The 13,134-nt window shown below is 40.0% G+C and overlaps 1 protein-coding gene across 1 annotated transcript; it reads right to left on the bottom strand.

Annotated features, from left to right (window-relative positions):
• Window positions 1–9,332: 9,332 nt before the first annotated feature.
• LOC140860597 (uncharacterized) lies at window positions 9,333–10,067 on the bottom strand. Its single transcript, XM_073263599.1, has one exon. The coding sequence runs from the start codon at window positions 10,065–10,067 to the stop codon at window positions 9,333–9,335; it is 735 nt and encodes a 244-aa protein (XP_073119700.1).
• Window positions 10,068–13,134: the final 3,067 nt, after the last annotated feature.

The following is a 13,134-nucleotide window of genomic DNA, read 5'->3' as shown; positions in this document are numbered from 1 at the left end:
TGTGACATTTTGGTGTGGCTAAAATTTATGACGCTTTGCATGAACATTTTTATTGGCCACATATGAAGCATGATGTTGAGAATATTTGTGAGAGGTGTGTGACTTGTAAGAAGGCTAAGTCTAAAACACAACCACATGGATTGTATACTCCACTTCCTGTTTCTAATGAACCATGAGTAGATATTTCTATTGATTTTGTTTTAGGACTACCAAGGTCTAAGAAGGGGAGGGACTCTATTTTTGTTGTGATTGATAGATTTTTTAAAATGACTCATTTTATTGCGTGTCATAAATCTGATGATGCTTCTCATGTTGCGAATTTGTTCTTTAATGAAATTGGGAGATTGCACGGCATGCCTAGGAGTATTGTAGTGACCCTTATCGAGATCACCTACTAAACAGAACTTAGACATGCAATTAACTTAATCAAAACAATAATCAGAATTAAACTGCGGAAACTAAAAACATTATACAATCCCAAGAAAATGAATCTGTAAATACCCAAATATTATACAACCAGATCGAACAGTGTATAAACCCAATACAACAGAATAAAAACCTAGACGAAACTCCAGCTGGCCAAACACTGCCTAGCCCCTCTTGCATCCACCTGCCTCGTCCAATCGCAAACCTGCCCCAAGGAAAATAGGGTATCCAAAAAAACAGAGTACGAGACGTGAGCATAAAACGCTCAGCACGAGAGTATGAATATACATGCATGCAAGTGAACTCCCTAAAACTCAAGGTCAAGGATCATATACAAAGATAGACCGGACCCTGGTATGTAGCACGCTGTGCCGTCGCTTCAGGAGGTGGCTCACATAACGAAATACCAGTGGATATGCGGGACCCAAATCGATGGAAGTCCATCCACTAACAGGATAGGGTAAACCCTACTAACAGACATCTCAATAGAGATAGCTCAAGATGTAAATGTATGCAGCATAAAATCATGGCATATAAATCATGCAGTCACATAATACATGCATACTCAGTCAGGATATCTCGAACAGTACTTTCGTACCTCAAATACTAGGCGCGCTCTACCAGCTCTAGGTCTACGCCTATAATCCGCACTACACTGCCAAATGATACTAATATCATTAAAGTGCTCTAAAAGCCTTAACTAGGCTATTGCATACTCCTAAATATTTTTAGGAAGCAAAAGCTATACCTTCGTTCGTTGTTAGCCCTTTGCTGTCGATTGCCTCAAAACTAGGCCACAGCTCCGCTATGACGCCTGGATCGCTAGGCCACTTCCGGATTCCCAATGGGACGCCTTTAATTCCCTAGATCTGAGTTAGAAGGCTAAGGAATCGAGAGAGAAGAGGTGAAAGGTGTGCTCAAATGAGAACCTCGGCACCCCTATTTATAGACAACGAACGTTGCGTCCGTTCCTTCATCGTTGCATCCGTTCTGTCTGACGAACGTTGCGTCCGTTCACCATCGTCGCTTCCGATGGTGCCAATGTCACATCAAGTACGTAAGTAGTGACGCATTTTTGATGGAACGAACGTTGCATCCGTTCTTAGAACGTTGCTTCCGTTCTTCCTGACCCTCCGAACCATTACTGATCATTTTGGGTCTAATACCGGGCTCCGTTAATCCATTAGAAGTCTTCTTAATCCAGTTTATCGGTTTAATTAGCAATTACTTACTAAAACTTGGTACGGGCTACTACATTCTCCCCCACTTAAGATATTTCGTCCTCGAAATCAGATCTTAAGTACCGAATGTAAAACAAGGTACAGAAACATTCTCTTATTCAAATTGCAAATTTTACAAAGTTTACAACTGAATACAATTCGAAAATGAAATCAAAATAACTCAGGATGTTCTGTGCGCATCCTGCTTTCGAGCTCCCAAGTGGCTTCTTCAGTGCCTCGGCGCTGCCACTGAACTAATACCAGGGGAATGACTTTATTCCGTAAGACCTTATCCTTATGATCTAGGATAGAAATAGGTTTCTCAACATAGGTCAAATTCTTATCCACTGAACCTCAGACCGCTGTAGAATATGAGACGGATCTGCCACATACCGTTGCAACAGAGATACGTGGAACACGTTGTGAATACTTGACAGATACGATGGCAAGGCTAGCCAGTAAGCCAAATCGCCAATGCTCTCCAAGATCTCAAACGGACCGATAAACCTGGGAGACAACTTTCCCTTAAGGCCAAATCTGAGAATCCTGCGGAAAGGTGACACTCTCAGAAACACTTTCTCCCCAACATCAAACTGTAGAGGCCTACGCTTAGTGTTAGCATAGCTGGCCTGACGATCCTGTGCAGTCTTAATCCGTTTCTTGATCTGATCAACAACATCTACTGCCTGCTGGATAAACTCCGGTCCCTCAGCCTGCCTCTCCCCCAATTCTTCCCAGAAGAGTGGAGTACGAAAACTTTGCCCATACAACGCCTCAAAAGGTGCCATCCCAATGCTAGTATGATAGCTGTTGTTGTACGCGAACTCAATCAATGACAAATGATCCTGCCAGGCTGTACCAAAGTCCATAGTGCAAGTTCGAAGCATATCCTCCAAAGTACGGATGGTGCGTTCTAACTGACTATCTGTTTCCGGATGATAGGCAGTACTCAAGCTGAGAGTAGTGCCCATCGCACGCTGAACACTCCCCCAGAACCTAGAAGTGAACCTGGGGTCTCGATCACTGACAATGCTCACAGGCACTCCATGAAGTCGAACGATCTCTTGAACATACAAACGGGCCATACGATCCATGGTGTACTCTCGGCTATAGGCAATAAAATGCGCTGACTTGGTGAGTCGGTCCACCACAACCCAGATAGCATCACAATTCCTCGAGGACATCGGCAAATGGGTCACAAAATCCATCGTGATAAACTCCCATTTCCACTTCGGAATAGACAGACTGTGAAGCAAACCTCCAGGTCGTCGGTGCTCTGCCTTGACCTGCTGACACACCAAACATCTCGAAACATACTGATACACGTTGTGTTTCATCCCTTTCCACCAAAACCGAGTACGTAGATCCTTTTACATCTTTTTGCTTCCCGGATGAATACTCAACTTGGTGCGATGTGCCTGAGACAAGATCTCCTCTCACAACTCTTCATCCTGCGGAATCACAATTCTACCAAACAAACACAGAAAACCATCTGACTGATAGTGAAATCCAGACGTACTACCCTCGTTGGCTAGACGAGCCAAATGCTGGGTCTTTGAATCCGACATCTGAGTATCTCGAATTCAGGAATACAAAGCTGGCTCGGATAATATCGCAAACATCTGGATACTCTGCATACCTTTCTTGTGCTTGAAGGTAAACCCTGAAGAACAACAATCACTGATCGCACTAGACATCAAACAAGTCTGAATTGCGGACAGTCGCACCTTGCGACTCAAGGCATCACCAGTGAGATTAGCAGCTCCCGGATGGTACTTAATATCACAATCATAGTCCTTAAGCAAGTCCATCCAACGTCTCTGCCTCATGTTCAACTCCGCCTGAGTGAACAAATACTTGAGACTCTTGTGGTCGGTGAAGATCTCAAATTTCTCGCCATACAGATAATGACGTCATATCTTCAAAGAAAAAACAATAGCTGCCAACTCCAAATCATGAACTGGATAGTTGTCCTCGTGCAACTTTAACTGTCTAGAAGCGTATGCTATCACATGCCCATTTTGAGTCAAGAAACAACCTAACCCCTGAAGAAAAGCATCTGTGTAAACCACATACCCTCCAGATCCTGACGGTAATGCCAACACCGGCGCAGAAGTCAACCGCCGTCGAAGCTCACAAAAATTCTCCTCGCACTCGGAGGACCACTCGAAATCAACACATTTGCGGGTAAGCTGCGTCAATGGTCGAGCTAGCTGAGAGAAGTTTAGAATGAAACAACGATAATAACCTGCTAGACCCAGAAAACTACGGATCTCAGCGACCGTCGTTGGACGCGACCAATTAAGCACAGCTTCAATATTGCTCGAATCAACAGAAATCCCATCCCTGGATATGATATGGACAAGAAAAACCACTCGATCCATCCAGAACTCACACTTGCTCAGTTTGGCGTACAACTGCTAATCCCGAAGAGTCTGCAGTACCAGTTGCAGGTGAGAAACATGCTCTTCTGTATTACGCGAATACACCAAGATGTCGTCAATGAAAACCACGACAAACTTGTCTAAATACTCCCTGAAGACACGGTTCATCAGATCCATAAATATAGCCGGCGCATTAGTCAATCCAAATGGCATCACTAGAAACTCGTAATGCCCATAGCGAGTACGGAATACAGTCTTGGATATATCCTAATCTCGGACTCTCAACTGATGATACAAAGATCTCAAGTCAATCTTGGAGTAAACCTAAGTGCCCTGCAGCTGATCAAACAAGTCATCAATACGAGGCAAAGGATACTTGTTCTTCACAGTAACTCGGTTCAGCTGCCTATAGTCAATGCACAACCGCATAGACCCATCCTTCTTCTTCACAAAAAGAACAGGAGCTCACCAAGGAAATACACTAGGACGAATGTACCCCTTGTCCAACAGATCCTATAACTGATTCTTCAACTCGCGCATCTCTGACGGAGCCAGACGATACGGTGCTCGAGAAATAGGATAAGTACCAGGCATCAACTCTATGCCAAACTCAACTTCCCTAACATGAGGAAAACCCGGAATCTCATCTGGAAATACATCTGGAAATTCATCCACAACAAGAATGCTCTCTATCCCAATGCTCTCAGCGGACAAATCAACTGCATAGATAAGGTAGCCTTCCCCGCCAGACTCTAGAGCTCGACATGCTCTCAAAGCTGATACTAAAGGCATCGGGGGTCGTGCTCCCTCACCATAGAAAAACCAGCTATCGCTCTAATCCGGATGAAAGCGTACTAATCTCTGATAGCAGTCCATTGAAGCTCGATAGGTAGTCAGCATGTCTATCCCTAGAATACAATCGAAGTCATCCATCGCAAGAACCATGAGATTCGCTATCAAAATGTTCCCTTCGAACTCTAAAGGGCAACCCATCACTAGACGCTTAGCCAAAGCAGATTGACCCGTCGGAGTAGAAACAGAAACTACTACGTCTAGTGCAATGCATGGTAACTTATGCCTTTTAACAAAACGTGCAAAAATGAAGGAATGAGATGCACCAGTGTCAATAAGTACGATAGCAGGTATATCATAAAGTAGAAATGTACCTGCGATGACCTTCTCATTCTCCTCCACAGCCTGATCATGCCTCAAGGAAAACACCTAGCCAGAAGCCCGCGGTCTCAAATGAGAACTCCCAGCAGGCTGACCCTGCGACCTCTGCTGAACGGTAGCCTAAGAACCAGATCCTGAACCAAAACCGCCTCCCCCAGACTGTGGACAATCCCTCCGAAGATGACCAACCTCTCCACATCGAAAACAAGCTCCAGAAGTTTTGCGGCATCGGTTGGTCGGATGGTTCTTCCCACAATGATCGCAATTGTCCTTCTTCCCAAAACGAACAACACCAGCAGAACCAGAGGAAGAAGAAGTAGATCCGGACTTCTTGAAAGTCTGAGCACGGGGACCCAAAGAACTCGCAGGCCTAGACTGAGAGAAAGACATGTTCCGCCGAATGCTATCCTCCGCCTGGTGACAACGGCTCACCAAACCCTCGTAGGTTATGTCATCGCCAACCGCCACACGGTCATGGATCTCAGGGTTAAGGCACTGAAGGAACAGATTATACTTCATCTCAGAGCTGTCGGCAATCTCAGGGCTATAAGACAACATATCAAAGAACTTCTGCTGATACTCGTCAATAGACATGGCTCCCTGTTGCAGACTCAGTAGCTCTCCCGCCTTCGACTGTTGGAGTGCAGGAGGAAAATACAGCTTCTGAAAATCTGTGCGGAACTCAGCCCAGGTGGCCACTCCTCTCGCCGTAACAAAGGGTGCAGAAGTAAACCTACACCACCTACGGGCTCGCCCATCCAGAAAGTAACCCAGTGTCTCCATCTTCTGTTCCTCAGTGCAGTGGAAAGTCTGGAAAGTCGTCTCCATGCGGTCTAACCAGTTATCCGCATCCTCTGGAGACTCGCCTCCAACCAAGGGCTTAGGACCCATCTTAAAGAACTGACGCACACTGAAACGATCCTCATCACGTCGACAATGATGATGCTCCCGACGACGCTCATGGTCATCGTCTCCCCAACGTCCACCTCCACTACCATAGCTACTCTGATCATTGTAGTTCGCCATCTACAAAAGTACCTCACGGTTATCTTATGCAGAATCTAAATTCCCAAGAATACTATTCATGCTCTGATACCATATATGTAGTGACCCTTACCGAGATCACCTACTAAACAGAACTTAGGCATGCAATTAACTTAATCAAAACAGTAATCAGAATTAAACTGCGGAAACTAAAAACATTATACAATCCCAAGGAAATGAATCTGTAAATACCCAAATATTATACAACCAGATCGAACAGTGCATAAACCCAATACAACAGAATAAAAACCTAGATGAAGCTCCAGCTGGCCAAACACTGCCTAGCCCCTCTTGGATCCACCTGCCTCGTCAAATCGCAAACCTGCCCCAAGGAAAATAGGGTATCCAGAAACATAGAGTACGAGACATGAGCATAAAACGCTCAGCACGAGAGTATAAGTATACATTCATGCAAGTGAACTCCCTAAAACTCGAGGTCAAGGATAAGATAACAAAGACAGACCGGGCCCTGGTATGTAGCACACTGTGCCGTCGCTTCAGGAGGTGGCTCACATACCAAAATACCAATGGATACGCGAGACCCAAATCGATGGAAGTTCATCCACTAACAGGATAGGGTAAACCCTACTAACAGACATCTCAATAGAGATAGCACAAGATGTAAATTTATACAGCATAAAATCATGGCATATAAATCATGCAGTCACATAATACATGCATACTTAGTCAGGATATCTCGAACAGTACTTTCGTACCTCAAATACGAGGCACGCTCTACCAGCTCTAGGTCTAAGCCTATAATCCGCACTACACTGCCAAATGATACTAATATCATTAAAGTGCTCTAAAAGCCTTAACTAGGCTATTGCATACTCCTAAATATTTTTAGGAAGCAAAAGCTATACCTTCGTCCTTCGTTAGCCATTTGATGTCGATTGCCTCAAAACTAGGCCACAGCTCCGCTACGACGCCTGGATCGCTAGGACACTTCCGGATTCCCAATGGGACGCCTAGATTTCCCTAGATCTGAGTTAGAAGGCTAAGGAATCGAGAGAGAAGAGGTGAAAGGTGTGCTCAAATATGAGCCTCGGAACCCCTATTTATAGACAACGAACGTTGCGTCCGTTCCTCCATCGTTGCGTCCATTCTGCCTGACAAACGTTGCGTCCGTTCACCATCATCGCTTCCGATGGTGCCAATGTCACATCAAGTACGTAAGCAGTGACGCATTTTTGATAGCACGAACGTTGCATCCGTTCCTAGAACATTGCTTCCATTCTGCCTGACCCTTAGGACCATTTCTGATCATTCTGGGTCTAATCCCGGGCTCCGTTAATCCATTAGAAGTCTTCTTAATCCAGTTTATCGATTTAATTAGCAATTACTTACTAAAATTGGGTACGAGCTACTACATGTATTGTGTCTGATAGAGATACTCGTTTCTTGAGTTACTTTTGGAAAACGTTATGGTGCAAACTTGGTACTAAACTACTGTTTTCGACTACATGTCATCCTCAAACGGATGGTCAAACTGAATTTGTTAATAGAACGTTAGGGACTTTGTTGCGTGCTATAATAAAAAATAATTTGAAAAGTTGGGAGGAATGTTTGCCATTTGTTGAGTTTGCATATAATCGTAGTGTGCATTCGACTACAAATTTTTCGCCATTTGAAATTGTGTATGGTTTTAATCCTTTAACGCCATTGAATTTGATGTTTTTGCCTATGAGTGAAAGGGTTATCATGGATGGTAAGAAAAAGGCTGAATTTGTGAGAACTTTGCATGAGAAGGTGAAAGCGAATATCGAGAAAAAGAACTTGCAATACACAAATCAAGCAAATAAAGGTAAAAAGAAGGTTGTATTTGAGCCCGATGATTGGATGTAGTTGCATTTGAGGAAGGAGCGGTTTTCGGAGAAGCGGCATTCTAAGTTATTACCTAAAGACGATGGACCTTTCCAAGTCTTGGGGCGGATTAATGACAACGCCTACAAATTAGATTTGCCAGGTGAGTATAACGTCAATACTACTTTCAATGTTTCTGACTTGTCTTTATTTGACGTAGGTGATGATAAAGATTTGAGGACAAATCATTTTCAAGAAAGGGAGGATGATGCGATCATGGATGGCTCGCATGTTGATCAAGTAACTAAAGATCCCTTGGAAATGCCACGTGGATCAATTACGAGAGGTCGAGGCAAGAAATTCAAGGAAGCACTTCAATCATTGATGATAAATTCACAAGAGGACGCTGGAATATTTGATATTCAATTTGGAGGATGTTATAATATTATTGAGGTCAAAGGAGGCCAAGAAAGTGAAGAAATTGAAGACCAAGTTCGAAGCTGCGGTGCGTCCGCGCCTTGTTCTGCGAAATAGACGCGCGCCCATGCGTACGAGTGCTGATTTGCAAAGATTTTGCAAGGCTTCAGCGCGCCCGCACCTCAATCCCTGCGCGCCCGCGCCTTGCCTGCGCAACCCATGCGCGCCCGTGCTACTGACTTTTACACACACCGAAGGTGTTTGTGTGTGTGCGAGATATTAAGCTTATTTTTGATATTTTATGCTATTTTTGAGTCTTTTATTCCTATTAGGAAACTTTTAGGATATATTATATATCTTTAGATATATTTTGCGATATATTTTATTATTTTGTAGTTGTATTATAAATACAACAAATATTCATTATTGAATAGAATTAAGAATTTAGATTTTGATATTAATCAATTAAAATTCTCTCTAGAATTTTATCAAGCTTTTTTGCTTGCCCAAAAATCAAATTTATCAAAGTATTCAATTTTGTGGCGTTTGTTGATTGTTCTTCTTCGAGGATTGTCAGAAACAAGTTTTTTGAAGGTTCAGTTGAGAATAATTGTTTTCGTTTGTGATTATTTGTTGCTAGTTTCAAGTAAACTAGAGGTGAATAATCCACAGTTTTACTTGTTTCAAGATTGGGAAATTTATTTGATTTCTTTTTGTTCATTGGATTGAGGGTACGATTCGTTTATAATCGTGTTTGTCTTCCATACAACGAGAATTCATATCAGTTGGTATCTTCACTTTCACTTGACGATGTCTCTGAGTCAGATGAAGTAAAGTCTGATCAGCCCATTTGATGTTTCTTTCATCTGCTACCAGAGCCTTTGGTTCTTTCTTTCTTTTTGAATTGCTTCCTTTCTTCTCTGGAGATCTTTTTGTGTGATGTTATTTTCTCATCTTTCCTAGGTTTGGTACAGTTAGCTATGAAATGTCCTTCTTTTCCACAGTTGTAGCAAGCTCGATTTTCTTCAGCTGGTTCTTTTAGTTTAAAGATTGATATGTTTGTTCTTTGGAAATTCTTGTGATTCTTCCTCATGAATCTTCCAAAATTCTTGAAAAATAGTGACATTGCATCACTAGTAATTTGTTCTGCGGTTTTGGTTACTGGGATTTCATTTGCTGCAGTGAGAGCCTTGGTAACTTGTGGTGTTGATGTCTCTTCCTCTGTTCGAACTCCCAGCTCGAATTCATAGGCTTTGAGATCTGCAAATAGATCATGTAATTCGATCTTATCGAGATCTTTGGATTCTCTCATAGCTACTATCTTCACATCACATCCACGTGGTAGAGCTCTCATGACTTTGAGTGCTACTTCACGGTTCCTATAACTCTTTCCAAGTGCATTCAGCTCGATCATAATGTTGTTGAATCTTTCGTCAAATTCATTCATTGTCTCTCCCGATTTCATCTTTATGTTGTCAAACTTTTGGATGACCACCATGAGTTTGTTTTCCTTTGTTTGATCATTTTCTTCACATAGTTGAGTGAGCTTCTCCCATATTTCTTTGGCAGTGGAACAACTTTTGATTTTGCTAAACATGTTTTTATCTAGAGTCTTGTATAGTATATCTCTGGCTACATTGTCCAGATTGGATTTTCTCTTATCTTCAGAAGTTCATTAAGCTCGAGGCTTTTCTATCATTTGAGGAGCACCATCAGTAATGGCAATGACAGTGTTAATTTTCATAATCTTCATTGGTCCATATGTTACCCCGAATCACATATCATCATTCAGTGCTGAGAAATGTGCCTGCATACGAATTTTTCAGTCATTATAATCTTCTTTTGAGAACATATGAATTTTACTAAAAGATTCCATAGCTAAGGATGCCATAGTTAAGAGACGATTCAGGTGATAAGCAAGAACCTCTCTGATACCACTTATTAGGATCGAAAATAGGTGTAGAGGGGGTGGGGGTGAATACACTATTTAAAATTTTAAGGATTCTTCGATCCGATTTGTGAAAATCAGACAGAAGTTTTATTGCTTAAAAATTTTGATCTGCTCGAAAGATCTGAAGTGATCAGGCGGAAGAAATCTTCCGCATAGATTTGAATTGTCAGAAAGAAAACTAAGACAGATAAAATAATGTAAATGCAGTATGTAAAGAGGGACATAATTTTTATGGATGTTCGGAGATGAATTCTCCTACGTCACCCCTTCTTCTTTTTCTAGAAGGATTCCACTAAAAGACTTTTATTTATACAACGCTTTGTACAAATCCAATCCAATCAATCCTTTGAGAGTAACTCCTAGCAATACTCTCTCTCGAAGCAGAACAAACACTCTGCTTTGAGTTTTAAAGTAAAGCCACAAAATATGCTTCGGTATTTTGATCTGGAAGGCTACAAATGACTTTGATCTGGATCGTTCTTGTATGTATTTCTTGAGCTTGATCAATATTTGAAATACTCTCTAACTCAGTGCTTCGAAACTTTGATCTGATAGTATGAGTTTCTGAGTTAGGGTATTGAGTGAAGGCTTTTTGGCATTTCAGATGAACGTGATAATCTTAGATTTGAATAGCTTGTGTTATTCACTCTTGCATGGTTTTGAATCTTTCGAATCACTGAGTATTTATAGTCTTCAAAAACTAGCCAGTGAGCCGCCAACAATTTCTAAAATTGAGCCGCCAATATATCTCATAAATTGGCTCACAAATCTTAACTTTAGAGAGAAGCCAACTAACGTTCAAAATCTCATTCAATGCTTTTGTCTTTTAGTTCAGCAACCTTAGCAACGGATACTTCAAAGTGAAACTTTGATCTGGTTGATGGCTTACTTGATCTGGTTTGAACGATCTGGATTGTTCTAGTATATTTGATCTGTTGAAGTAAGTTGTCGTGATGACATATGGATCAAATACTCGATTTATCCAAAACTTAAATTTCATCGAACATTTGATCTGGCAGCTTCGGAATTTTTTTGATCTGGATGAGTTCGATTTGATCTGTCCTTAAATTCTTGTTTACTTTATTACTTGGTTTTGATTTGACTCGATATCACCAAAACTTTAGAGTTTGATCTCCAACAAACCGGTCACTGTTAAGGTCCGGAACACCCCAAAAAACCGTTTTAATGGTTGAACCGTTCAGAACCGATCAAGAACCGGTCAAAACCGATCGAACCGGTCAAGAACCGACCCCAAGAACCGGCCAAGAATCGGTTCAACCGGAATTTCAAATTTTTTTATTTATTTTTTGAAAAATTTGTTTTTTTTTAATTTTAATACCTTAATTTAATATTTTATTATATATATACATCATTATTTGGAATTTGTACATCGTTAAAAATATTATTTTAATATTATTAGAGTTTTTTAATTAATAAATTTATTTTCAAAAATATATATATAACTATAAATAATATTTTGAATATATTTATATCATTATTTATTTTTAAAACTATGATAAATATATATTTTTGTCTATTTATATATATTTTTCAGGTTTTTAAATTTTAAAATATATTATTAATTATATTATATTATATAAACGGTTTTACGGTCCGACCGTTCGGTTAAAACGGTCGAACCGATTGGACTATTTTTCAAGGTAGACCGGTTCGATCACCGGTCCGATTATGAAAACATTGGTCTGAAGTTTGTATTAATTATTAAATTTATGGATTATTTTGAAATTATTAAATTTTTAATGAAAATCCGAAACTCGAACCTTTTAAGGGAGTGTTTGCAAAAGATTATGCTTTTGTAGAAGTGATTAAATTTATAAATTATAAAAAATTTAAAAAAATCAAAAGTTGGTAGTGTTTGGAAACAAATTTGAAAATCTAAAAATCAAAGTTGTGTAGTATTTGATAAATAAGTGATTAGAGTGATTTTAACATTGACCTTTTTTATTAGAATCACTTTGGAGAATCATGATCACCATATGACTAGTTTTTGAATTTCAATTAAGTTAATCATAAGCTAACACATAATTTAGGTTTAAAAAACACACACAAGTGATTTTTTTTAAAGCCAAAATCTAACAATCACTTTTTTTTAATGCTTGCAAAAATTCCCTAACACATTTACCAGACCATAAAGGCTTAAAAAACCCATAAATTAAATCTTGAAACTCGACCTCGACATGTTAATCATTTTGCCTGTCTTTTTATATTAATGATCTTGATCCTAATTTTCGACATTTTTATCATTTTTGTCGCTAACAAAAACATGATCATGATCAAGTATAACATGCTCTGCCAATTAACACTTTCTTAACGCTCATTTAAATCGATCGATGTAAGATAATATAATATTTATAGGACCGAGAGTACTGCGGCTAAGTTCTGCATCAAATATATTATTTAATGCGACGAAGTACAACTTTAATGTCAAATGAAATTAATTAAATTGAAGAGTGAACAATTTTTATTTTGGTGAGTGAGCTAACGTGTGAAATATTGTACACATAAAATAAGCCATTCTGAAAAAAGAGACAAACTACGAAGCAATCAACAAAATTTTATAATAAACTTATTCTCTCTTATTTTACATATATATATATATATATATATATATATATATATATATATATAGTGGGTGACAACAGCAAACACATGACACACGTAACACATCGATCGATCAACTTTTCATACAACA

This window comes from Henckelia pumila, chromosome 4, assembly GCF_033568475.1.
Source record: "Henckelia pumila isolate YLH828 chromosome 4, ASM3356847v2, whole genome shotgun sequence".
Taxonomy (NCBI): Eukaryota; Viridiplantae; Streptophyta; class Magnoliopsida; order Lamiales; family Gesneriaceae; genus Henckelia; species Henckelia pumila.
The sequence above is the reverse complement of the archived record's forward strand: the minus strand, read 5'-3'. Positions and strand labels throughout refer to the sequence as shown.

Excerpts from the sequence above, each read along its gene's own strand:
- LOC140860597 (XM_073263599.1), bottom strand. The coding sequence starts at position 10,067 with ATGTTTAGCAAAATCAAAAGTTGTTCCACTGCCAAAGAAATATGGGAG.